The sequence below is a fragment of the Phytophthora sojae genome, assembly GCF_000149755.1.
Source record: "Phytophthora sojae unplaced genomic scaffold PHYSOscaffold_5, whole genome shotgun sequence".
Taxonomy (NCBI): domain Eukaryota; phylum Oomycota; class Peronosporomycetes; order Peronosporales; family Peronosporaceae; genus Phytophthora; species Phytophthora sojae.
The window spans coordinates 116,950-143,938 of NW_009258119.1; the positions used below are offsets into that span (position 1 = coordinate 116,950).

Genomic DNA, 26,989 nt, shown 5'->3' on the forward strand with positions numbered 1-26,989 from the left:
TTCAGTACAGAATTAAGTTTTCGATTGTTTGGGCAGTGCCCAAACAATCGAAAACTTCAATTCTGCCCAATGGGCACTGGCACAAACAGGCGTAGCGCAAACAGATCAAACATGAGGGACACTTTGTCAAATTGGCTAAGCACACGGTGGACTGGGGCGTCATCGGGTCAGTAAGGGGTCACTGTTGCATGTTTCCCCGCTGGAAAGTGTAGAAGTTTCAAGTGACAGAGGCTCGAACAACATATGGTAGAATATCATCAAATCTCCGACCGCACTTAAGATGATAGGTATACAAATCCCCAGTCAAGCGCGGTTGGAGCATAACAGTATGACCCTACCCCTTCCCAAAGTGTTATGCATACACAGTCCAAGATAGATTAGTCGTCCCGTTTGCTCGAGCCTTGGGATGGATGGCACTGAGCGAGCGTAGCGAGCCCCCCCCTGCGGTTTGACAGTCCGTGCGCGTAGCACGCGGCTGCAAACCCAGGACTCAGCAGTGCTCTACCTAGCAAGCGGAGGCGACGCGTGCGAGCCGCAGCGGGCTTAGGGTTCTGGCCCAGCGAGCGCAGCGAGCCTATAGGGGTTTTGGATTCGCAAAGGTGACCCCCTCCTATCCGCATGTTTTGTGTACGAGTCGGAGAAAGTCGGAGTGTCGGAGGTTTTTGGGTATGGTGGCCATCACTATGCGATCATGCAAAGTGAGGGTTTCCATACCAGGCGAGTATGACCACATCTTGCACAGCCTCCGCATCCTTTTGGTACCAGGGCCTTAGGGGGACAATGCTGACACAAAACAGCCTAATGTAGTTGACCTCTCTCCCCCGGACCCCGGGCACTAATGTAGTTGACCTCTCTCCCCCGGACCCCGGGCAGTAAGTTGGGTCGGCGTCTTGACGGTCCTGAGAGAGAGATGCACAGACCGCTGAACTGTTGACGGGGCCGTCGAGATTGCATCCCTCCGCATGGTCATTGAGTAAACGACAGTGGCGTACCCTCTAACGCCACATCCTGATGGCATTAAAACAAGCTAAATGGTACTGTACCTAAACGAAGGTGGTCATCAATGGTGACCGACTCAAAATGCAAAAATCTATACATGTAGGTGCGTGCCGACAACGTTGGTCCAACATACGATGTAGGAGCCCGCATATGACTGTAAATTCCGGGCTTGGTGACGCTTTCTGAACATAGCCCGCAAAGTACCACTGGCTGACTTTGACAGTTCGCGAGTTCGTTAAAATCTTCGACTAATGCAGTACAATACCTTTGCGGAGTCAACTTTTGCAGTGAGTTGATTCACCTGACTCACTTTAGATAGTGTAAATTTCAAGTTGCGCAGCTCTGGAGGGTACAACCCCAGCTGGTAGTGGATAAGAACTTTGGCATCTGCGCTACTACGCCACCCTTCTCACAAACAGCTTGTGCACGTGCTAATGTCAATCTTTGCCTAAGCAGCCGATGCAGGCCCTATTGAGCCTGGAGACTTCACTTGCCATTTCCACGCAAACAGAGCACAACTCGCGATGCGCAAGGAGTGGATCGGCCAGAATCCGTACGCAGAGATGAACTTGTCGGCGGAGGTGAAGCACCAGCTCAACGACCTCGTCAATGAGTTCGTGGAGGGGTATTTCCAGCAGTACGAGGACTTTGTCGCCTTCGAAAACCGTCGAGTGGACAAGCAGCGCTGGAGACATCTCAAATCCAAGGACGACCTGCACGTGTATGAAGACCGCAATCGTCTAGAGAGCGACCAGGACATGGAGCCATGGAAACCAAGCTCGCAGGGTGGAGCAGCACCGGCGAAGTCAGACATGCCCGTGCTGCTACGTGTTGGAACGGTTCTCGGCCGTTTGGACGACCTCATGTTCGGCTGTGTGAACCCGACACTCGATGTCATGCGCATCCGAGCGTCGTACGTCCACGATGTGCACACTGCTGCGATCTTGTGCCCCGTTATCGAGCCCAGCAAAGAGGAGCCGTTCCGTTCGCTCATCGTCAAGTGGCTCACCTTGGATAACCCGTTCGAGTCCACGAATCTTGTCAAGACCCGCGACTTCGTGTACGTCGAGGGTACGGGCATTTTACACTTCGCGAACGGCGACCGAGTCGGCTACCACCTCAAGCATTCCATTGAGTTCCCGGAGACCGCGCCGCGCCAAAATATCATCCGCGCAAAGATGTCGTACTGCGGCTTTTATCGCCAGGTGAAGGACAACATCATCGACGTGTTTGGCACGAGCACTACGGTTCCTGGCGGAGATATCCGTCGGTTTATAGCAAACCGAGTTGCGACGGACAGTCTGCTGTCGACGAACAATCTCGTATTCTGCGGCCAGATGAAGAAAATGTCGTGGATGCTGCAGCAGCCACGCAACGTGGGTCTTCAACAAGAGCGAAACAAAAACTGCGTCGTGTGCAACAAGAATACTGCTTCGGGGATCAGGGGGAGGATCGGCAAGAGTACATGCAAGCTGTGCTATGGTTCGGTGTGCTTTTCGTGCAAGATCCACTGGCGTATCAGCTTCATCGCGCCTGGAGGCAAGCTGATTCGACGAAAGATTGCATTCTGTGCGACGTGTATCACCCGAGCTTCGTTCTGCGACGCGAAGGAAGCTGCTAGAGACCAAGCTACGGGATATCGGCCCTACAAAGTCTTCTCCACAGCCTCTCACTCGGACACAGCGGAACTGTCCGAGTTTTTGACTGATTCTCGTTCTGATGTAGCGGATATGTTAGATTGGGAGTGCTTATGAGCGGAATCTGCTGAGTGTCGTTTTTAGTTTGTGAGCGCGTAGTCCGATGTTAAGAATTTTCAGTTTTATAAAATTTGCACAAACTAAACTTTGCCGAAGTACTGAGGAAACCAAATGAAGGCGCCAAGATACACACGTTTGCTAGTGTAACAGTTTATGTTGATCGTTTGAGGAGTGGAGCAAACGATAATTGCGTACCTCTCTTAAAACAAAAGTAGAGATCTCCGGTTTCAGCAGAACGTACTGTACGTGAAGTGAATGAAACAGCATTTCGTATGCTAGATTCCCACCTCATCTTCAGCGCGGCAACATATTCATTAACGTTATAAAAAATTCATTCTGAGGCAGCGGGAATTTACACCAGATTTGTTTGTGGTCTAATTCGTGAGCTTGCTTTGATTAAATGTTCGAAATATATGTTACGGAAGCACCCTTCTCTTATTCGGCTGGTCACTCTCGCTACAGTCGTTTATGAAAATAGCGGCCGGATTTAATGACGATATATTTATCGAACCAGTATTGTAGACTATCAATAATACGTCGAACTTGACGTGGCAACGAAATCCATGTAGCCATCAAAAGATTCTGGCACGTCTAAATATAGGCCACCAGGCCAAGTATCTGGGCTTTCACACTCATTGAACATGGCAAGTGATATAATGGAAACACAGTACTCTAGTATTATATATATTTAATTATTGCTTTTGAAATGTTAATTATATTATCATATACATATTTTTATTGATACTGTAGCTTCAATTAGTTCAACGGTTGTTATTATATATAATCCTTTTTATTCAATATTTTATTTTTAAATATTGAATTATGATTTCACCAACATTATAAAAAACTAAACATGTGTTTAATATTGTATACTTAAGTAATTGCTATCTCAGTGAAATGATTATTGACGATTTTTTTAATGCGCCAACCGCCGTCCCGATATTATACTGTAGCCGCGTGGTGGCAGGGCACAGCAAGATGTGTACTCGCGAACGTTGCTGAGTTTCACATGTCTGCACAACTCGGCGAGTGCAACATCACGAAAAAACAATGAAAATCTTATCCGATGCACCCCGTTAAATTTTATAATAGATTTCCAACTAATTTCGTGTTGTTTTGTTTGTTCGTAGTTTTTTTTAGTTTTGCAAGCAGCCTTGCCCACGTTTCATTGTGTTGAGATTATCCCTCACTACGATGGTACCCACTCAACATAATGCAGCGAATCAGGCGACCCGCACTTTCATAAATTTCACGTAATTTACGAGGCATGAATGCAAATCCCAAACTCCTCTTTCGGGAAGCATTCCCCGGTGCTGCAAGAGGTACGTCTGGAATAAGACTGTCGAGTACAAGCGCGTTGCAGATCCTTTCGCCATACCGCTATCTTTGCAGCTTACGCACGGCGCAAAGACTGGCATCAACGATAGGGATCACGGCGCGACGGCCGTCATACCGGTACGTCCAACAGATCTAAGCTCGGCTCAAACGGGCCTGGTGCCCACGCTCACTTGCCAATTTCCTACAGTGGGAGCACAAGACACAGTACAACTGAGTATGACGAAGGACTGGTTCGCTGCGAATCCCTACCCGAACTTGCACCTGTCGGTGGAACAAAAGATCGAGCTCGTCGAGCTCGTGAACGAGTTCGTGGAGGGGTACTTCCAGAAGTACGAGGACTTCGTCGCCATCGACAACCGCCGCGTGGACGAGCAACGCTGGAAACACTTCAAGTCCAAGGACGATCTTCACGTTTACAAAGATCGTTATCGTCAGGAGGCCGAGCAAGACATGGAACCCTGGAACTCGGTTGACTTGAATGAAGACGCGGCGCCAACCAAGTCGGATATGCCTGTGGTGCTGCGAATTGGAACGGTGCTTGGCCGTTTGGACGACCTCATGTTCGGCTGTGTGAACCCGACACTCGACGTCATGCGCATCCGAGCGTCGTACGTCCACGACGTCCACACTGCTGCAATCTTGTGTCCGGTGATTGAGCCCAGTAAGGAAGAGCCGTTCCGATCGCTCATCATTAAGTGGCTCACACTCGAAGAACCCGTTCGAGTCCACCAACCTCATTAAGACACGCGACTTTGTGTACATCCAGGCGACGGGCATTCTCCACTTTGCCAACGGCGACCGGGTCGGCTACCACCTTAAGCATTCGATCGAGTTCCCAGTCACCAAACCGCGACCGAATGTCATCCGCGCCAAGATGTCGTACTGCAGCTTCTTCCGCCAGATTCACACCAACGTCATCGACGTGTTTGGGACCAGCACCATGGTCCCCGGGGGCGACATCCGGCGCTTCATCTCGATTCGAGTAGCCACGGACGCTCTGCTGTCGACGGCCAACCTCGTGTTCTGCGGCCAGATGAAGAAGCTGTCGTGGATGCTGCAGCAGCAACGCTCTGTGGGTCTGCAGAGGGAACGCAACAAGAACTGCGTTATGTGCAACAAGAACACTTCGGGGATCCGTGGGAGGTTCGGCAAGAGCGCCTGCAAGTTGTGCTACGGCTCCGTGTGCAGCTCGTGTAAAATTTACTGGACCTTGAGCTTCATCACGGTAAGTTAGTGCAACGTAAGGTCGCGTTCTGCATGACATGTATAAGCAGCGCTTCGATCTGCGACGGGAAGATGGCGGCGACGGGGGATACAGGGCCTACCAAGCCTTCTCTACAGGCTCGCATTCTGACCCAGCAGACTCGTCAGATTCTGAGTGATAACCGGCGTTTATATGGTAACCTCCAGAAGGGGTCATATACGGTACAGATCTGCTTTTGGAACATATGACATTTTTGCGCGGATCGGCTTTGAGTTCTGAAAATGCACGGAAGCACGTAGGCCACGTGGAGCCTTGGCCGGCGAAGCGCTTGTATCGGCGAGGGTTCATTTGGTAACATGCAGACGCCAGCGCAGTCTCTCCCGGGCACTGCAGGACCTCCAGGCAACGACGGCCCTCTGGGCAGCGCCATACCCGGCCGTACAAGGGGTTCAGTGCGGCAAGAGGTCAGCCCGTGCTACTTCCGCGGCTATACTTATACACGTGCTTGGGCATCCTCCAGGAAAATCTCCTACCGCTGCAGCCATTGGCGCCAGGGCTGTCCCGGGACGATGGCGTTCTTCATTGGCACCATGGGGTACACCGCTGGCCGCCCCCACACTTGTCGCAATGTCGATGCTGCTGGCACGAGCCTCGTCGACGTCTCCAGTGCTATGAAGGACAGAGTCGACACCCTGGCCATCGAACAAGTCGCGCTTCCTGCACGTCGCATATGGGAAGCTGTGCGGAGCGAGTTTTACGGAGCTGACAACGAGCATGTCGTCCGCGGGCTATCTGAACCTCAAGTGCTTCGCCGTGTGTACCGAGCAAGGAGCCAGCACTTTAGCGGAGACGTGCCGGGGCCATTGAAATTCCGCCACTTTCAACGGCGCTGAACGAAGCTGTCTCCTTCTTCCAGTTTCATTACGTCACAGTGAACCGCGAGAACCTCAGCAAGCCTACCCGACTCATTGGCTGGGCACACCCCTCCCTCATCAACCTACTTCGCTACAACGGGACTACCATTTTTGTCGATGGTACATTTCGCTGTGTACCCCCTGGGTACAAGCAGTGTGTCATCTTTATGGTGCACGACCGAGCGTCCGGACTATATGTGCCAGTCTACTATGTATTGAGCACTTCTCACAGTGGCGATTCTTTCTGGGACATAGAACTGCGTCATGTGCAACAAGTTTACAGCGTCGGGCATCAGGGGGAAGTTCGGCAAGAGTACTTGCAAGTTGTGCTACGGCTCCGTGTGCTACTCGTGCAAGATCAACTGGCGCGTGAGCTTCATCGATCTCGGTGGCGAGCTGGTTCAGCGTAAAATTGCCTTCTGTATGACGTGCATCAGCAGCGCTTCGATCTGCGATGCAAAGAGGGCGGCGAGGGACCAAGCTGTGGGTTACAGAGCATACAAGACCCTCTCCACCGGTTCCCAATCTGATACATCGGAAGTGTGGAACGTTTCGATCGGCTCCCAGTCTGACCCATCGGAAGTGTCAGACTGTGACTAAGGAAAACATATATGATACATAGTGGTTTGATACTGTTGGATTAGGTTATTGTTGTTTGAGCGCCATTTATATCATCTCTCGTTTTATAGATTTTTGTTGCGCTTAGTAAAGGTTTACATTCATTTTTCATGTCGTACAACCGGGTCAACCAACTTCAGATGAACCGGCACAAAGGATCCTCCTGAACCTCACAGTCAATTGACCAGATGAAGTCGCTCATAAGTACGCTGCAGTTCGTTGCACAATTCACGCTTTAAGAGTCTACCATACTGTTCATTCAGACAAATCATCAGATCTAACATTCGACTTGGTTGTGCCGTTTCGTTGTTTTAAGAACTTTAAAAAGTAGTAGTATATAACCACGGTAGTAGACAACCTTAGGCTCCTAGTGTCCCTGTAGGTAAGGCTCACGAAGATCAAGCGTTCCACTGAGGGTTCGAGTCTCGCCCGGAGCGATTCCGATACAAAAGCCACGTAAGTCTATTTCCGACCCCCGACTACCTCCATCACTACATCTCCTGGGACCCCTAAGTCACCCCCCCCCCCCCCTAAATGGAACTTCCGATAAACCTCTGTAGCCGCTGGGTACCCAGTGGGCCCGGTCAGCGGGGTTGATGCAGAGCTCGCCCTGAGTGCAATCGGCGATAACCGCATAAAAATAAAAATAAAAAGGTTAATGACTATCTTGATTTCCTGTTGTTTACGTCTAAGTATTGCCTAAATTTAAGTTGTCAGCCTATTTGTATTTTGCTTAGCTGGAACAAGGTATCTGTACTTGTTATTCTTATCCTTTTAAGGCGCCATCGATGAAGATGTTTCGATCAAGCTCATGATGCTGATTTATTATTTTAGCGTATTAGCGAGCATCAGAAAATCTGGCAGGTTGAGAGGGAGGAAAATCTGTTGCTGTGGACGACAATGCACGAACCAGCATCTAGGATGAATCGAGTTTTACAGTATATTGATAGTTTGCGCATGAAATAGCGACTTTCAGCACATCTGCCGATATTAATGAGCACCGACTACCCGCATAACCGTTATTTCTTCTAGGCTAGTCGTATTGACCAACACCAAATCGCGCATCCGTGAGCTGTCGAATCGTTCCCATTGCTTAGCAGCATATCGTCGACTAAAATACTAATTGCTTTGGTCGTGGAGTCCTCGCGGATTCCCACACCGACGCATAAATCGAACGAATCGTGTTTTTTATTTTATTAGCTTCTGACAGCTTAAACATTTTTTGAGAGCTCGAGGGTGACATCGTTCTGAAAAAAATATTTTCGGGCTCCTAGTTTTTTGTCTCAATATTTATTTAAACTTTATACATTTATCTTATCCGAAATATATTGTTAAAACAATTGGATTCGAGTACTTTCCGCGTTCTACCGAGTTATTTTTACTTTCATTTTGATGCCCGGTAAGGTACGCAACACGATTGGTCAACTCCAAACGCGAGTTTTTTGGAAAACTAAAAAAAAGGTTCGTGTGGCGTGGTCTCATATTTACGTCCGGAACCGTAGCTTATCAGAAACACTTTGATAACATCGAGAAGGTCAATGTCGGTCGGTACCCTACTATTTGCGTTCTTCCGTCTTAGGCACGCTGATAAATGAGATCTCGCATCGTTACATACGCGTCAGATCCCTAGCGTAGCGGCCCAACGCAGTGCAAAGTGTACCCCAGGACCTGGGGCCCAGGAATAGAACTCGATCACGCCACTAGAATGTTGCGGGATTCCACATGACGCCACTTGATGAACACAATATTGCGACAAAACCAAAGTGACCCTTTCATTTCTTCACGATGAATACAATAGTCGGCGACTATTGTATTCGACTATCCGACAAGTTTGAATTATCGATAGAGAAGCAATGTACTGCGCTCTTTGAAGTTGTCCAAAAGATGTCAACCGAGTCAAAAGACGACTTCGACTGACTCAATACACGACAGATAGGCGGTGCAATGTGTGCTGAACGGGCAAATCACAGTTGCCCAATGTTGCAGGAGTTCTGCAGCAGGACGCCAGTCAGGAGGTACAGTACATGTATGTACAGTGCGCTCAGCGCACTGCGCTGTACGCAAGTAAACCTCAAATCTAGGTTTTCGCGGATGAGGTTCAGCAACAGAACCACATTACATGTACAGTACAGTACAGTCGAAGCTTTGCAGCTCGCACGCGTGCTTCGCCATTGACTGAAGGACTTTTTACTTACTGTCCGATAAGGTCCTTAATAAGGGTTGGAAGCCCATAAATCAGGGTCTCAACGAGTAACGTTACATAACGTCGACTCGAAGGCACAATCGGGCCATACAGTCAGTGGTGTGGGTAGCACTGTGGCGACTTAGCCACTCTTCCCAACGGGTCTCGATCTCATTTGACGATTCCCTAGCGTAGCAGCACACGACGACGCACGACAAGCATCGAGACACGATGCCAAAAGACTGGGTTAATGCGAGCCCCTACCCGGACTTGGACTTGTCGGGGGTGGAGAAGCTCCAGCTCGTCGACCTCGTGGACGACTTCGTGATGGGGTACTTCCAGAAGTACGAGACCTACGTCGCTAAAGACAACCGCGAGGTGGACAAGCAGCGCTGGAAACACTTCAAGTCCAAGGACGACCTGCACGTGTACAAGGACATGAAGCCCTGGAGCTCAGACCAAGACGCGGCGCCGACCAAGTCGGATATGCCTGTGGTGCTGCGAGTGGGAACAGTGCTCGGCCGCCTGGACGACCTCATGTTCGGCTGCGTGAACCCGACACTCGACGTCATGCGCATCCGAGCGTCGTACGTCCACGACGTCCACATTGGCGCGGTGTTGTGCCCCGTGATCGAGCCCAGCAAGGAAGAGCCCTTCCGTTCACTTATCGTCAAATGGCTCACGCTTGACAACCCGTTCGAGTCCACCAACCTCATCAAGACACGCGACTTTGTGTACATCGAGGCGACGGGTATACTTCACTTCGCCAACGGCGACAGGGTCGGCTACCACCTCAAACACTCCATCGAGTTCCCAGGCACTCAGCCGCGACCGAACATCATTCGCGCCAAGATGTCGTACTGCAGCTTCTTCCGCCAGATTCACACCAACGTCCTCGACGTGTTCGGGACCAGCACTATGGTCCCTGGAGGTGACATCCGGCGCTTCATCTCGATTCGAGTAGCCACGGACGCTCTGCTGTCGACGGCCAACCTCGTGTTCTGCGGCCAGATGAAGAAGTTGTCGTGGATGCTGCAGCAGCAACGCTCCGTGGGTCTGCAGAGGGAACGCAACAAGAACTGCGTCATGTGCAACAAGTCTACAGCGTCGGGCATCAGGGGGAAGTTCGGCAAGAGTACTTGCAAGTTGTGCTACGGCTCCGTGTGCTACTCGTGCAAGATCAACTGGCGCGTGAGCTTCATCGATCTCGGTGGCGAGCTGGTTCAGCGTAAAATTGCCTTCTGTATGACGTGCATCAGCAGCGCTTCGATCTGCGATGCGAAGATGGCGGCGAGGGACCAAGCTGCAGGTCACCGGCCCTACAAGGCCTTCTCAACCGACTCTCAAGCTTCGGACACGGCGGAAGTATCAGACGGTAATAACTAGATATGAGGGCATCGACTCGAAGCCACTAGGACCCCAGCTGGGGACAGACTTGAAAGTTTTGACCTTGGAGATCAAGCAGAATTAACCAAAAATATACCTATAGATACAAACTTCAAAGCTGACAGTGTTGTTGCAGGCGAAAAAGCTTCGGATCTCGGTAGGTAAACGCATATTCCATTGAGATACCTCTAAATTATCTGTGTGCGTGAAGTCATAGGTTGATCGGTTGTGTTTCATCCCCCAGAAGCGTCCCCCAACCTGACGATACGGATGATCCAACCGAGGGGTGGCGATTATAGTTGACAGCTTGGGTTCGGTTCTCGACATCGGGCAGCTCGGGCGGAGCTATAGTCGTCGCCTCGCTCACACAAGCCGGGCAGAAGGTAACTTTGCGCTGGGTCATCTTGAGGTCCAGCGTCACGAAGCTCATTTCCTTCTCTACTTTGCACGAGCTGCAGACATACTTGAAGCAGAGCTTGCAGGTGCTGTGGTGGCCCACCAGCTTTCCCAGTCGTCCCAATGTTTTTTTGCAGCCGGTACAATGGTGATCGGGGTCCCGTGATTTCCGCGTCTTGAGCTCCGCGTAGCGCTCGCCAAGGGCCTGAGTCAACTTCTTCATTTCTCCATAGGACGCGTACTTGAGCGGAGCCAGCATCGTCTTCACGAAGCGCGGTACTACCACTCGCCGGACGCCGTCGCTCATTGAATCCATCATCCCCATCATGTAGACCGACACGGACGACTCGTTCTCCTGGCGGAAGAAGCAGCACACTGATAGCTTGGCGCGGACGCGTCCTTCTAGGACGTGAGCTTGGGGGAAGTCCACGGAGTGCATCAGTCGATAGCCCAGACGCGCGCCATTCTGCAACAGTCGAATACCCGTGGCTTCAACGTAAATGTAGTCGCGGTTCTTGACAAGCCCCACGGATCGGCGGCGGACATCAAGCTCCATCCAGTTCACAACGACCGAGTCAAAGGGGTTGTCCCTTGTTGGCGCCTTCGCGATCGACAGCACGGCCGCCTCGCTGCGCTCGTCAACAAACGAGGATTTGGAGCGCGTAGACTCCAGTGTCGGACTCACGATGCCCAGCATGACATCGTCCAGCGTTCCAGGAGTGGATCCAACGCACAGCATCGACTGCAGCTCGGGGGCTCCGTCGTCCTCCGAGCTCGACTGGAAATGCGATCGTCGCCGCTTTTGTCGACGTTCCGCGTACACTTTGATTTGGTCCTTGGACTTGATGTATTTCCACTCGTTCGAGTTCACCTTGCAGTTCTCGACATCCGTGAAGTGCTGATACCGCTCCAGATTGGCCTCGAGGATGGCGTTTGCGACCACTTGAAGCTCGCTGATGTCGCCGGGGGCGAGCGTCATGCGCCTCAGTGGGCTGGCAACTTCTCCTTTTGGCATTGTTCAGTGGTGCCGACGGACGAGAAAATGCACAAATGGTCTCCGACTCGGTGCAGATTGTCAACAAAGGATAGCCGGAAGTTAACGATGTCGCCCATCCATGCATGTAAGCTACACCGCCATGTGGACCGAAGGAGCAAGCGTTGCTGGGACGCCTGCAACTTCATCGCCAGCCGGTCAATGATTGCCGCCGATTCATTCAGGTGCTCGAAAAGTGAAGGTGGTGGATCGCACGGTACAATCGAAGGCATAGTCATTTACCGCCCCAAGGTAGTGTCCGTATCAATCCAGGCGTACTTACAAGTTGATAGGTGCGGTGCAATACATGTGCATGCACGCTGGTCATTGCAAAGATACCTGGAGTTTTGCTACACACGCACTCAACCCCACAACTCGTGTGATTATTTTGCGCGATATGCAACCGAACATACGATTCCTGAAATGCAGATTGGTTTTCGGGAACTGTCTTCACTCGAAATTTACAAGTGAGCCAAATGGCACGGCAGCTTGAGTCAGTCAGGCACGGATTTTCTGCATGCAACTTGTCCAAGTTGGACTTGCAAGATCGGGGGAGATCTGCGTAGCGTGATATCACCTCATGCCAAAGTCCCCTAGGAATAAAGACGGAAACCTAGGTTCCTCTCAGCAATAGTCCTGTCAACCTTACCTTACACACCTCCAACCTCCCACAGGTTAAGGTAAGGTTAATCTCACCTTCCTAACCTCCCTAACTTCCCCTTTACAAAACTCAGTATAATGGAAAAAGCCGGGACCAAACTCCCAGCCAACTCGGGCTCGGAGCTGGTAGTGGGCGTACAGTACCTTGGGCGTGGCTGCAGCTTCCAGCCTGCACGAACGCAGCATATTGCAGGACAGATTTCTAAGCCTCACCGTTTGATCTACCAATAATGTGAACTTCTACAGTGTAGTAGTAAAACAATATTGTACCTTTCCATCCATTTACTTCAGAAGTACAAACATGTATCGATGACTACAGCGATCTGTCCAAGTTGCGGAGGATGCGAGTGCCGCTATTAACGTCGATCGTAGCTCTTTAAGACGGTGGTGGGTCATACCTGAACCTGTGCCTCTGTACCTCTGTACCCGCGTTCATATAAAACGAGAACGTCTAGCCTTCGGCTTAACGAAGCCTTGTCAGCGTGGCAGGAGGCTAGATGTTCTCGTAGGCAACAGTGGACAGACGCCAGTTTGCTGAAGAAACACTATCGACATGTGCGTGGCGCTATTATTCAGCGCGTCAGTGGGGAACGGTGCTCGTTGATCATCCAGGTCGACCACTTCAGGCTCCAATCGAGCCAGCTTGAGGTACCGTAGTGTCGTTAAGGAGGTTAAAGCGAAAGTTTAGAAAGTCCAGTGAGTTTGGAGGTGGGTTAAGGTTAAGGAGGTCAATGTAAGGTTATGACAGCTGAGGTTGACAGGACTACTCAGCAAATACCAATGTTTTGGTCCTAATATTGTACAAGATATCGATGTTACTGCCCTAATATTTTACAGAAACCCATAGAAATCCCTATCAACCGTCCATTTAATACGTGTAGTTTGAAGCACTCTTCGGTCGAGTGCCTCCTATCTTGTGTTCGCAAAGTCGTAAGAGATTGCTGATGCCTCGTTGTCCAGGACCGTGCCCCACCCTGATGACCATACCGACTCGTTTCGTGGCCGGGGGAATCCGACAAGTGCGTGACTCCAGCAATTGCTCGCGTTCCGCATCTCGGACGGTGTGGCTGTCAGCGCCTCGCTCACACAGGACGAGCAAAACGTGACTTTCCGTTGAGTCATCTTCATGTTGGGACTCATACAGCTGAGCTTCTTCTCGATCTTGCACGAGCCACAAACGAACCCGAAGCACATTTTGCAAGCACTGCGGTGGCCCATGATTTTGCCAAAGCGCCACACCCGCATTGGCTTCATGCACGTGATGCAGTTATGGTCCCCGCTGGGAGGCTCAGCATGCTTCGACTCCGCGTTGCGCTCGCTCAGAGCCTGCGAGAGCTTCCTCATCTCCCCGCAATGGGCGTACTTGACTGTAGACAATAGCATCTTGATGAAGCATGGCGCCACAACGCGGCGGATCTTGTCGCTCATCGGATCCATGATTGCCATGACGTAGACGGCCACCGACTTATCCAGCCTAGGCTGGAAGAAGGAGCACACCGAGAGCTTGGCTCGGACGCGACCGGAGAGGTCGTGGGCTTGTGGGATGTCCACGGAGTGCATGACATGGAAGCCCACGCTCTCACCGCTGGGCAGGTTCTTGACGCCCGTAGCTTCGACGTAGACATAGTCGCGGTTCTTGACAAAGCCCATCGATCGGCGACGGACATCCAACTCCATCCACTTCACCGCTGAAGATTTGAACGGGTCGGCTGCGGTCGGTTCTTTCACTGTTGAGAGAACTGCAGCTCCACTGAGGTCGTCCACGTATGAGGCCTTGGTTCGTGTGATCTCGAGCGTCGGGCTCATGACTCCAAGCATGACGTCGTCCAGGGAACCGGGAATCAATCCGACGCAGAGAATCGACTGCAGGTCAGCTTCAGACGTCGAGGTGCTTGCTTCAAGTCGAGAGGGACGCCACCGCCGTCGACGCTCTGAGTACACACGCATCTGGTCCTTGGACTTGGTCAGCTTCCACGCGTTCGGGTTCACCTTGCGGTTATCAACGTCCCAAAACAGCAGATAGTGAGCCAAGTTGGCATCGACGATGCCCTCGGCGACGACTTCGAGCTCGCTCATGTCGGCAGGCGTGAGAGACATCCGTCGAAACGGACTCGCGAACTTTCCCTTCGCCATTGTTTGACTTGGCAGGCGAGTTAATGAGAGGAGCAATTGAGGAATGGCCTCCCTTTTTCGTTGGGCGGTGCTATCCAATACGTCCTGGTTATTCATGCTCCGGTAACGATGATTGCCATTGAACTCGAAGGTGTCGCACTGAGTTTCGCATCGCGCTTTCGTGCGGATCCGAGACCTTCAAGCCAAAAAGTTGCTAACATGTGCTATCTGGTGGCCATGGTGAAGGCTTCGTCGAGACCAGGAGGTTATGTAGGACAGCAGCCTCTCCCAGTATCCACCCTTTGACAGATGCTCCTTGGTTTCGTTGAGGTTTCCTAACAAGCCTCAAGTCACTAACTTGTCGCGAAAGATATTATATTTGGTAAGCTTTAGAATTCTTTGACCTCGCTTGGCGGGGCGGAGAACTAAGTTACTTGATGCGGGATACAAACTTGTATTGGCTGAGCTGTTGAAGTGAGCCCTTCTGCACCATAGCTCGGATCGCGCGTTGGATAGCGTTGGGGTTGTAGCCCTGGGCCTCGAGTCGACTGTACAGCGCACTGGTCTCCACGCGCGTGCCAATACGCAGAGTGCGGTTGATACTCTGCTCCACCTCCTGTGCCTTCTCGTGGAACCCGCCGAATAGTCCTTGGGTGCCGCCGTCCTTGGCGGCGTTCATCGTACTCACACTGAACAACCGGATCGCCTCCTGCACGTGCTCGCGCGTGGCCTCATTGAGTAGACGCATCTTCGCGAGAGACTCCGAGATACGCACAAGGGCTTCGAGCTGACGCACTGTAACCGGAATCGTGGTTTCGCCTCCTTGGGTACGACGCACATCGTCACGTACGCCAACGTAGAAGTCCTGCAGCGCCTGTGCTGCTCCAACCGACAACCGTGGTGCACAGCGCGTGCGGCAGTACGAGACGAACTTTTTCAGCAGCCACGGCTCGAACTCTCCACCACTGGACGCACTTTCACTGGCCGAGGGCTTTCCCGCCGCCGACGCGAGCGCGTTGGTGTGCATCCGCACGACGTGAGCTGCCATCTTCCTGTCTCGCGCGTCGTCCTGGATATCGCGCACGATGAAAATCATATCGAAACGACTCAGAATCGTGCTCATGAGGTCGATATTCTCCGAGGCAGAGCGCATATCATCGTAGCGACCGAACACAGGGTTAGCAGCCGCCAGTACGCTTGCACGCGAGTTCAGAATGGTAGTGATACCAGCCTTCGCGATAGAAATCGTCTGCTGCTCCATGGCTTCGTGGATAGCCACACGATCGGACTCGCGCATCTTGTCGAACTCATCGATGCACACCACGCCACCATCAGCCAGCACCATAGCACCTCCTTCCAGATAGAACTCGCCCTTGGAGTCACGGATCACCGACGCCGTCAGACCTGCAGCACTACTGCCTTTACCCGACGTGTAGACACCCACGGGGGCAATCTTCTCCGTAAACTTCAAGAACTGCGACTTGGCCGTACTGGGGTCTCCCAGCAGCAGCACGTTAATGTCACCACGCAAGATCATGCCATCGGGTAGCCTCTTCCTCGATCCTCCGGCCAGTAAGCAGGCAATAGCCTTCTTGATGTTCACAGTGTAGTCACCGTAGATCGACGGCGCAATGCTCGTCGCGAGCTTCTCGTACAGCTCCGGGTGTCTCGCCATCTCGTGGAACTTCTCCTCCTCCGCCGGGGAGAAGGTCGCCTTGGCTCGTCCCGCTCCTTCTTCATCAATCTCAATGCCCACCACGCGCAGATACAGCGTGCGGATGGCCACAGCGCCGACGCTCTTGCCTCCAGCATTGACCACGGACGTGATCCCCACCACAGACACGCGTGTGCCCGGCGACGCTCGGTCCACCAAGTGGCGGTCGGCGATCAGCGCCAAGTTGCGCGGCATTTCACCCGTGGGGACCACCTCGGGGTTCTCCTGCAGCTTGAGCGTCTGCTGGTCCACGTACTCGCCCTTGTCGGGCAGCACCATGTACGAGTCCTTGGGACAGAGGTCTCCGGCCGCCACGCTGGCGTCCTCCTCGCGGTTGCGGTCGCACACGCGCGGGATGCTGACGCCGCCCATGCCCGACACGGCCACGCGCTTGGTGTGGCCGCAGTTGCGGCACCGCAGCGTGGCCGACACGCACTTGGTGCGCACGCGCGTGGCGCTGATGACGATGCCCGGCACCTTGACGAGGCGGTTGATCTCCTGTGCGTGCACGTGGCGGAGCGGCACGGCCGCCTGGTCGCTGGTCAGGATGGCCTGGATGTCCGGCAGGTTGCTGGTGGCCGCGCGCGCGCTGTCGGCCGCGAGCGCGTCGGCGCCAACGCCGCCGGCCTCGGCGCTCTGGCTGGCCACCAGCAGCTGCGCCAGCATCTCCTTGGCCGCGCTCTCCAGCAGCGGGAGCTGCTCCTTGGGGTTCTTGAGCAGCAGGTCCTGCAGCTCCTGGTCGAAGGCCGCCACGTGCGAGAGGTTCACCGTCACGAACCAGTGGTTGCGCCGCGCGTTGGCCAGGAGCTGCTCGCGGTAGAAGAAGAGCGGGCCCACGCGGAAGCCGCGCAGGAAGGCCAGCAGACGCCGCTGCAGCGCCGCGGGGCTCGCGCTCTGGCGCGCGTCCGACGCCTGCGCGCTCTCCATGCCCACGGCCGACACGCGACCCGCATCCCAGTCCATTGTTGCTACAGGAAGAGTTCAATTATGGCCGCAATGCAGCAAAAAGCGCGGGAACGACTGGATACTTAATCGAGGAAAAACGGTAGCATAGTTGTGTAACGTACGTAGTTATAATCGAGGATTGTGATTGGAGGGAGCAAGTTGAAGTGTGTTGGCCAAAAGTAGCCATCCCCCATTGAGGCCAAGGCTCTTATCAGATGCGACCACAGAGTCTTACCGCAAGAGTTAACCAGCCAAGCAATGATACTCTGTTCTCTCACTTGTTCTCTTTTTGTCTCGACGTTACTGCAACTGTAACTGCGATGAAGGCTCGGTTCACTGTGAACCCGTTCGAGGAGCTCAACCTGACGGAGCTTGACCAGACCAGCCTCAAGGACCTGGCCAACCAAGTCATCATGACCACCAGATGTGCATGAAGTACATGGACGCCAAGCTCCAGGTGGATCTCACGCACTGGAAACCTCTCAAGGACAAGGACAGCCTCAAGGTGTACTCGGAGAGGCCCGAAGCTGTAGCTGCTGCAGTAGCTGCGGGTGACGAGCCGACCGGGGCAGGACTGCTCATGATTCTGTGCGTTGGCACCAAGCCGGGGAAGCTGGACGACCTCATGTACGGCGTGACCAACGAAGACCTCGAGACGATGCGACTCAAGGCCTCCTACGTGAACGACTTCAGTGGTGCAGCCGTGCTCGAGTTCGTCGTCTTGCCCTCGCTTGAAGACCCGTTCCAGTCGCTCGTCGTCAAGTGGATGGAGCTCGATATCCCCTTCAGCTCGACTAGCCTGGTCAAGAACCGTGACTATGTCTACCTGGAAGGCACAGGCTTCGTTACGAATGCAAGGGGAGAGCGACTGGGCTACCACGTGCTGCACTCGGTGAGCTTCCCGCAGACCCACAGTCTACCGAACCGCGTGCGTGGCAACATTTCCCTCATCGGATTTTGGCGCCAGACGGGCAAGAACACAATGGAGCTGTATGCCACAGGCATCATGGATCCGGTAAATGACGGTCTAGTCCGCAAGCTCGTGGTGCCGAACATGGCGACGTTGTTCCTCTCCAGCCTGAGGTATGCCCACTGCGGACGGATGCGCAAGCTGGCATTCATGCTGGAACAGCGCTACCAGGAGTCGAAGACTCAGGGGACTCCGAACAAGGAGAGCGTATGCGTGACATGTTCCTCTCAGATCACTGGGCGTCGTCTCGGGGACTTTGGCAAAAGCAACAGCACGTGCAAACTGTGCTTCGGCTTCGTGTGCAGCAACTGCAAGATTGTCCAAAAGCTGAGCTTTGTGGACGCAGACCTGCTACTATCACAGCGCAAGGTGACGTTCTGCTCGAAGTGCATCAGCGAGGTGCTGGGCATGAGCGCTGTTGATGTTGCCCGCGCTTCTCTGTTGGGCAAGAAGAAACACCAGCACACCAGTTCTAGTATTGAGACGGCTCTGACCTCAGGTGGTAACAGTTCCGACTTCTCTTACGCCAGCAATTAAGCATTGAGTTGTATCTAGATAGTATGGAAGTGTGAAAGGCAGATTAACCCGTAGATATTAGTAGAATGAGAAGGCAAGTGTATATTTGTGGTTGTTTCCACAAAGCTGGAGCATCTTGTGCTCGATGGGATGTGGATTGAGCTTCACATTGTATAAAAGTTGGAACTGCGGCAGTAGTCCAACAAACTCTATTGCCATGTCAACTCAATATGAATGCAAGCAACCATTTGCAGCCTACACTAGCATAATAACATTGACGCACATCGTCCTTCGAGTTTATTGTCGATGCAAGTCGCATTCGATGCAATGTAGCCTCAAAGGTCGCGTACGCTGCATGGACTGCAGGCAGATAGGCTTAGTTGCGCAACCGCGCCAATACTCAATAATCGCTCTATACACCCCGCCATCGTCTGCCTCAAACATGCGTTGCTTTTCGGTATCTTGCGCGCGTTGCGGCCAATACCAACAGTCAGCTCCCACTTGACATGGAACTGCACAGCAACCAAACTCACTCAGGTGGGCAATTGTGCCGCTCTCACAGGGTATTGAGGCTACTTGGCTGGTGATGCGCAACTCCTCGAGTGAGGGTTTCCGGTGGCCTTCGCACAGTGCAATAGTTGGAGCCGCAAGCTACAAAACTCCCATGGGTGCAAGAGCTCTTTCACAACCCATAACACCGCCATTACAACAAATGCAAAACACGCACCACCACGGCGCTAGCAGACACCTCAACCGCCGAAGATCGCCCCGCGATCCTCCAAGTATCTTCTCCCTTGATCATCTTTCTCGCAGCAGTCTCCAAACAGAGTTCCAATCCATTCCACGCGAGGGCACGAAGCCCCAGAGCCCACGACAACCTTGCAGCAAGTCTTGCAGTGCCGCGCATCATTGCGTGTGCAAGCAAGGCTCATTGGCCGCAGCATCGGCCGAGGCCAACCCCGCCACGTCAGAGGGCGGCGTTGATTCGCTAGCGCCAGCCAATGGGCGGCGGTTTTACTTAAATATGCTGCTTGGATTCCTTGCTGCGACACGCAGGCCTCTCACTCGCTTTCACTATGTCGAATCTGAGCAAGCAAAAACAACTCGGTAAAAAACGGGCGCTCATTGGCCCAAAAGGCTACTAAAAATCGGTAAAAACACGCACAGCCGCCGTTTCTAGTCCCAAAAAGGTCAAGATCTTTTGCCGTCCAGCAGCTCAGTTTGCAATTCGCCAGCTTCCCCCCAAGTCATCAACTACCCTACCAGCAATGGCCGCCAAGTACCAGATCGTGCTCATCCGCCACGGCGAGAGCCAGTGGAACGTGGACAACAAGTTCACGGGCTGGCACGACGTGCAGCTGTCCGAGAAGGGCGAGCACGAGTCGCACGATGCCGGCAAGGTGCTCAAGGCCGCGGGCTTCAAGTTCGACCTGGCCTACACGTCGGTGCTCAAGCGCGCCATCAAGACGCTGTGGAACATCCTCGAGGAGACGGACCTCATGTGGATCCCCGTGGTGCGCTCCTGGCGCCTCAACGAGCGCCACTACGGCGCGCTCACGGGCCTCAACAAGCAGGAGACCGTGGACAAGCACGGCATCGAGAAGGTCATGATCTGGCGCCGCAGCTACGCCACGCCTCCCCCTGACCTCGATGCCAGCAGCGAGTACTACCCGGGCAACGACCCCAAGTACGCCGACGTGCCCAAGGAGCTGCTGCCCTTCGCCGAGTCGCTGGCCACCACGGGCGAGCGCGTGCTGCCCTACTGGGAGCAGACCATCATCCCGTCCATCAAGGAGGGCAAGAAGATCGTGATCGCCGCCCACGGCAACTCGCTGCGCGCGCTGGTCAAGCACCTGGACAACATCCCGGAGGACTCGATCACGGGCCTCAACATCCCCACGGGCGTGCCCCTCGTGTACGACCTGGACGAGAACTTCAAGCCCGTGCCGCACAAGGACGCCATCGCCCCCCTGTCGGGCTACTACGTCGGCGACCAGGAGGAGATCAAGGCCCGCATCGCCGGCGTCGCCAACCAGACCAAGGCCAAGTAAGTCGTCGTCTCGACCCAGTGACTGTTGCCTCGGGACGGCGGTGACGGAGCCTCCTCCACACTTGCCGCAATATAGAGAGCATCGCTGTGTAATTTCTTAAGAAAAAAAACTTGACAAAATTTGCGATGGTGTTTTGGCTGTCAACGCGCAGCAGAGAAGCGCAGGCGATGGCTGGATGGAGGTCATCGCACTCAAGTGACGAGGCGAGTAGAGGGCATCAATGCCAGGAAGCCATGACGTAAGTATGTAAAGCGTGGAGGCATGGCCCGAACACGTAGCAGCGAATCTACAATTGTGCCCCAGCATGAAGATACTTTGGCCAACCGCTCATCGTGTCGGAGTCAACTTCAAGCAGGGTGTCTGATTCTGTAAGCGTATTGCTCGTGCTCGTTTGCAACGTATCGGCAGCCATGACTACCCGCATATGGGAGTGTCCTCCTCCACCCCCTCGAGGGACCATCCACTGCCGTTTGCAACAGCTTTGGAGTGAATCGGTTGCTCGACATCATCATCACAAAAGCTCGGCTTATTGCCTGTTCTTATCCCTATCAAACGTCCAAGAGGCTCTTTGGAGAAGCGAACGCAGATATATTGGCGCAGGTCTTTAATGCACGCTCTGCCGTAGACGACTTCAATTAAGGCACAGTTTATAAAGTCTCTATGCTCGTCAAGGTATAATAGGAGCTCTGGTTGAGGACAGGCAACAGATAAGGTTATCGGTCACCTGCATCTTCCGCCCCACATGGGGTTTATAACGTCTGCTGAAATTGCGTTGACAAGTGAGAGGCCCAGCGATGGACGCTGATCATTTCAGCTTTCGTCTTGTATCCCCCACCCGAGCTCGAGATGGCGAGAGGAGACGTACTTGCGAGTCCGTTCAAGCCCGTGACGCTCTCGTCTATAGACACCAAGCAGCTGCGAGCTGTGGCGAAGACGATCCTCGACGCGAACTTGCACCGATATCGACGCTTCATGGACGTTGACGAAGGCAGAGTTGACCCGAACGAGTGGAAGCTTGTGCGCACGAAGGACCAAGTGGAAGTCTACCTCGAACGCCCAAGGAGGAAAGCTTTTTCTCCCTTTCAAGTCCACCCGGTCGCCGTTCAGTCAGCTCTGCAGCCGATACTGTGCGTCGGACCAACCCCCGGGACGCTCGACGACGTTATGCTTGGCGTTGCCACCCGCGAAGACTCCAGCGACCTCAGCCGCGCTGCAGTCCTCTCGACTCTTCAGACGCCGACACCAGCGGACCCTTTCAAGTCTGTCGCTGTAAAGTGGACGGAGCTGGATGTGCAACTGAAATCCATGGGGCTAGTCAAGAATCACGACTGCGTGTACGTCGAAGCCACAGACATCCAGCATCTGCCCAGCGGCGAGCGCGTAGGTTACCAACTTCAGCACTCGGTGGACATCCAAGAAGCGCACAAACTGCCTGGAAGAGTTCGAGCTCATCTATCGGTGTGCTCGTTCTTCCGCCAAGTGACGGACAGTTTAGTGTTCGTCTACACCTTAGGGATGATGGAACCTATGAGCGACAGAACTCGGCGAGTAGTGCTGCCGCATTTCGTCAATACACTGCTTTCGACGTTCAAGAGGGCAGCATCTCCTAGGCCGAGCAGCCTGGCGGAGACTTTCGGCAGACGCTACTCAGACTTCCGGGGTCAAGAGGACAACTGCGTCACCTGCTCGCAGCGGGCGCGGCGGAGAACTTCAAGTGCATGTAACGTGTGCTCCAAATGCGTCTGCGGTTCGTGCAAGGTCGTGACGGAGCCGAGCTTCATGACGCCAGAGCTCGACATGGTTCAACGGGAAGTCGTGTTTTGTTCGGCTTGCGCGAACGAGGAGGATGTGTCCGATTTTTCGTTCAGAGGCTCCGAGTTTGCTATGCCACGGCAGAGCGAGTGCTCAGTCACCGCTGGATAATGTTCGTTGTATTACTTGTTACTAGGAGAGGGCTGTAGAATATATCTGTAGACTCAAAAGTGCTCGACTTTGTTAGGTAAATAAAGATTAAAACCGGGATTGCGTTGACATGGGTGTTCAAGCACCAGTATACGTAAATTCATGATGGCAAAATCAATTTGATGCCTCGAGTTGTAATAAGTGTTCAAAAAAGGCTTAAAGATTTTTTTAGAATCTTAAAAATAATATAATATTATTAATACATGTAAGTAGTAATTTGATTTTAAATAAATGACTTTATTACCCGTAATTTATCCTTTATATTCAAAGTAAGCTGCTTTTGCTAACCGTTAGCAGCTAACGTTTGGCTGTGTTTTATTAGCTCAATAATGTATTACCCTTCCACCGATTCATCACTGGCATCACACTTCACGTACGTTGCTTTGCAATGTTATGGCACGGTCGCTATTAACTTGGAAACTTGGTGGTAAAACATGTCCATGAAGCAACCAGGTTGTTTGACAATCAAGCCATGAATCTTGAAAACCACTTTACCGCCAGATCAACGATGGGTCGACCCGCATCTGCTTATCGCATCTCTCTTCAAGAACGCAAGTTGCTTGTTCTGAGATGCACGAACGAAAATCCACGAGTACCGGTACATCCGATAAAAGTACCAAAGTAAGCTTACATGGATTAAAAACCCGACAAAGGGGCATTTATGAACAAAACTCGCATTACATCGGACTGACTTGCTGCATCTGGGTCGAAATCGGGTGTTGGAACGGTCACAGACATCTTCCCGCGCTCCGTATGGGCCAAAACTGGGGATTTGTTTGACTTCGGGAGCACGAAGCGGTGAGGTGAACCAAGCCAAATGCCATTTAGCAATTCGTTCCGGTTCCGCACGAGTCACATAAGCCAGGACAGCGTTCACTATGAGTCCGTTCCGACCCATTTCGCTCTCGCGCGCAGACACAGAGCTACTACAAGCCGTCGCGAAGACCATCACAACAGCAAACTTCAACCGGTACCAGCGCTTCATCGACGTAGACCCCGCCACGTGGAACCTGGTCAAGTGCAATGACCAACTGAAGATTTACTCGGAGCGGCGATGGAAGCGGCGCCACTCCACAGCGCAAAGTGCCTTGCTGGATGCGGATTCGGCCTCTGACTTGCAGTCAATGTTGTGTATCGGGTCAGCTCCTGGTACAGTCGACGACGTGATGGCTGGGATTGTCGACCCGTTGTTCAAGCCTTCACAAACCAAGACGCTGTTCCCGAATGATCTCAGTGGGGCGGTCACACTCGCTACAGTTGAGAACCCGACACCGAAGGAGCCATTCAAGTCCATGTCCGTCAAGTGGCTCGAGCTGGACGTTCGTCGTCGCTCAATGGGCTTCATCAAGAACCGCGACTACGTGTATGTCGAGTCCACGGGCGTGGAGTACATCCCGAGAATGGGGCAGGTTGGATTCCACCTCATGCATTCAGTGGACATTCCGGAAGCCAACGCATTGCCAGGACGAATCCGTGGTAAGCTTTCAGTATGTTTCTTCTTCCGTCAAGAAGAAATGGAAGAAGAGGACTCGGTCTCGATCTATGTAATGTGGATGATGGACTCGATGAACGACCAGGCTCGACGGGTGATCATCCCCCACTTCGCACAGATGCTGCTCTCCTCCTTCAAAAGCGCGCAGGAAAGTAGACTCAAGAAGCTGGCGCAGACTCTTAACAAAGGGTACTCGGGACTGAACAACTTCAAGCTGCACGTGGCGACGCCGTATTTCACCTGCGTCACGTGCTCCAAGCGCGTATGGGGCGTCGGAAAGCTCACAAGTGGCGACAACGACAACACGTGCGAGCTCTGCCTCGGGTACGTCTGCAGCGCGTGCAAGATCGACAAGAAGCCCAAGTTCTTCATCTCCAGCTTGGACGAGAGCAAGAAGGATCTCACGTTCTGCTTCTCGTGTCTGAGCGGCGCGATGACGTCCGAAGCCTCCAAGCTGTCGATCTCCGAGAGCTCTAGCAACTCCAACGGACTGATTCGTCGAGTCTGTCGCTCGGTTCGATCGCTCAAGTCTCCCGGCTGGAACATGAGGAACACGGCGACTTCGACTAGTTTCTCGAGCGCGTCGTGACCAGAAATTTCCACCAATAGAGTAGTTTATGTGTAGGCTGAGTGAAGGTAGAGTTGTGACCATAACAAGAATTGTTTTGCGGCTTGTTCATCAACGAAAAAGATACGTAAAGAGAGCGAAGGAGACACAGTGTGTGAAAATTGCCACATCGAACAACAAAAACAACAATACAGTAGCCATGTGGAAGTCGAGCACTCCATGATGTTGACGTTGCCAATTTGGCAGTGCCGCTGCCACTGGCAGTGCCAGGGGGGGGTATCTCAAGACATGATCTATCCGGTTCTATGGAGATGAACGTCGAACGCCGTTGAACGCCCTCTCGATCGACCATGAAAGGCAGCAGTTCGACGGTGCCGAGGCATAAAAATTGTCGAATTGTGGACAATGCAGCTTACACATCCTTCAGAACGGGCACAGATGTACTCGGAGCACAGGGATACATGGACTCCAATATGCTGCTTGCTCATTTGTGTGCACTCCAATCCGGACCGAACCTGGCAGCATGTGGATTGGAGAGACACCGGGTTGCGGTCGCGAGCCACAGCACAAACACTTACTGCTATCCGCATGGGCAAGTACCATGGAGATCTGTCCGACCCCGTACAGTAGCGGCCCGTATCATGCTCGTCACTTGCCAAAGTGCTTGAGCCTTCACACCCGAGCCTGTGTACGATCATGACCAAGGGCGGCTTCTTCGAGACCACGTTCCAGCCCGTATCGCTGTCGCTCGCGGACTCGAAGGAGCTTCAAGACGTCGTGAAGACCATCGTCGATGCCAGCTTCGGCAGGTATGTGAACTTCTCCGGCGTGGACCCGAATCTGTGGAAGCCTCTGAAGACCAAAGACGGGATTCAAGTCTACAGCAGTCGGTCGGAGCAGCACAGAAGGCCACAACCTCCTTACAGCGAGCCTGTGGACGATGACTCCGAGTTACAGTCGTTGCTCTGCATCGGCTGGACTTCCACCTCTTTGGACGACCTGATGCAGGGCGTCGTGGACTCGACGACTGCGGTCTCAACCAGCCGGACGTCGTTCGGGAACGACTTCAGCGATACGGCCATGCTCGCTCTAGTCAAGGACCCGTCGGTATTGGAACCGTACACGTCGGTCGCCGTCAAGTGGATGGAGCTGGACGTCCGTCGTCGGTCCATGGGGCTGGTCAAGAACCGCGACTACGTGTACGTCGAGATGACGGGCGCCAAGAAGCTGCCGAATGGAGAACAAGTCGGCTACCACGTTATGCACTCGGTGGGGATCCCACAAGCTCACGCTCTACCGGGCAAAGTCCGAGCCAAGCTTTCTGTATGCACGTTCTTCCGTCAAGTGGACAAGGCCTCAGTGTCCATCTACTCCATGGGGATGATGGATCCGATGAGTGACCGCGTGCGGCAGGTGGTGGTCCCTCGCTTCGTCAAGATGCTGCTGTCGACGTTCAAGTGCAGAGAGGAGAGTACAGTAAAGAAGTTGACGCAGTCGCTTGGTAAACGGTACTCTGAGCTGGACAACCGTCGACCGTCAAGCTCCGACAACAGCAACTGCATCACCTGCACCAAGCGCAGCTGGCGATTGGCCAAGCTCTCGAGTCGCAACAACACTTGCATGATCTGCTGCGGGTACATCTGCGGCTCGTGCAGGATCGAAAAGAAGTTGAAGGTCCCGACGCCGGATATGAAGATAGTCACGAAGAAAGTGGCCTTCTGCTTCTCCTGCCTGACAGATGTGATGACGGCGAATGAGTCCGAGTTCTCGTTTGTTGAGGATTCGAACGATGCCCCCGAGATCCCTCGGTCAACGTACCATTCGGTTTGGTCCACGAGGTTGCCACGCTGGAACCACGACGAACCGCACGCTGATTTTGCTAGTACCAGGTAGAATATGTCTGCAGATACATTAAAATAAAATGTTTTACAAATTTTCTCTGTTCTGAAAACTTTCTATTCATCCGATTTTCAGATGATCAGAAAGGAAGCTAGTATGTAGGATAACCCAGCAGGTAGAAGAAGGAACTACCGCGACAAAAAGTTAGCTTGGACGGGAAGATGAAAAACCATTTCATCATAGGATGGAAGTGCCGGAAACTTCCTCATCGCTCCAGTGTTGCCCTTATCGGTTTGTATCCTCCTCTCCATCGTCAAAATGCCGTGCTATTAG

The 26,989-nt window shown here is 53.0% G+C and overlaps 8 protein-coding genes across 8 annotated transcripts; 5 read left to right on the top strand and 3 right to left on the bottom strand.

Moving 5' to 3' along the window:
* Positions 1-1,523: 1,523 nt before the first annotated feature.
* PHYSODRAFT_509394 (hypothetical protein) lies at positions 1,524-2,753 on the top strand (the record flags this gene model as incomplete). The annotated part of the gene is made up of 1 exon (XM_009529860.1): positions 1,524-2,753. One exon carries the CDS (start codon positions 1,524-1,526, stop codon positions 2,751-2,753), a length of 1,230 nt encoding a protein of 409 aa, XP_009528155.1.
* Positions 2,754-4,310: 1,557 nt separating this feature from the next.
* PHYSODRAFT_506484 (hypothetical protein) lies at positions 4,311-10,398 on the top strand (the record flags this gene model as incomplete). The annotated part of the gene is made up of 2 exons (XM_009529861.1): positions 4,311-4,610; positions 9,493-10,398. 2 exons carry the CDS (start codon positions 4,311-4,313, stop codon positions 10,396-10,398), a joined length of 1,206 nt encoding a protein of 401 aa, XP_009528156.1.
* A 211-nt stretch (positions 10,399-10,609) lies between these two features.
* Positions 10,610-11,809, bottom strand: PHYSODRAFT_508248 (hypothetical protein; the record flags this gene model as incomplete). Its single annotated transcript, XM_009529862.1, has 1 exon — positions 10,610-11,809. One exon carries the CDS (start codon positions 11,807-11,809, stop codon positions 10,610-10,612), a length of 1,200 nt encoding a protein of 399 aa, XP_009528157.1.
* A 1,587-nt stretch (positions 11,810-13,396) lies between these two features.
* On the bottom strand, positions 13,397-14,620 carry PHYSODRAFT_508226 (hypothetical protein; the record flags this gene model as incomplete). Its single annotated transcript, XM_009529863.1, has 3 exons — positions 13,397-13,461; positions 13,516-14,350; positions 14,429-14,620. 3 exons carry the CDS (start codon positions 14,618-14,620, stop codon positions 13,397-13,399), a joined length of 1,092 nt encoding a protein of 363 aa, XP_009528158.1.
* A 409-nt stretch (positions 14,621-15,029) lies between these two features.
* On the bottom strand, positions 15,030-17,276 carry PHYSODRAFT_509379 (hypothetical protein; the record flags this gene model as incomplete). The annotated part of the gene is made up of 1 exon (XM_009529864.1): positions 15,030-17,276. One exon carries the CDS (start codon positions 17,274-17,276, stop codon positions 15,030-15,032), a length of 2,247 nt encoding a protein of 748 aa, XP_009528159.1.
* A 302-nt stretch (positions 17,277-17,578) lies between these two features.
* PHYSODRAFT_332802 (hypothetical protein) lies at positions 17,579-18,765 on the top strand (the record flags this gene model as incomplete). The annotated part of the gene is made up of 2 exons (XM_009529865.1): positions 17,579-17,665; positions 17,695-18,765. 2 exons carry the CDS (start codon positions 17,579-17,581, stop codon positions 18,763-18,765), a joined length of 1,158 nt encoding a protein of 385 aa, XP_009528160.1.
* Positions 18,766-19,982: 1,217 nt separating this feature from the next.
* PHYSODRAFT_360745 (hypothetical protein) lies at positions 19,983-20,795 on the top strand (the record flags this gene model as incomplete). Its single annotated transcript, XM_009529866.1, has 1 exon — positions 19,983-20,795. The coding sequence occupies exon 1, from the start codon at positions 20,013-20,015 to the stop codon at positions 20,793-20,795; it is 783 nt and encodes a 260-aa protein (XP_009528161.1). The 5' UTR covers positions 19,983-20,012.
* An 846-nt stretch (positions 20,796-21,641) lies between these two features.
* PHYSODRAFT_505230 (hypothetical protein) lies at positions 21,642-26,710 on the top strand (the record flags this gene model as incomplete). Its single annotated transcript, XM_009529867.1, has 2 exons — positions 21,642-21,968; positions 25,826-26,710. The coding sequence occupies 2 exons, from the start codon at positions 21,642-21,644 to the stop codon at positions 26,708-26,710; spliced, it is 1,212 nt and encodes a 403-aa protein (XP_009528162.1).
* Positions 26,711-26,989: the final 279 nt, after the last annotated feature.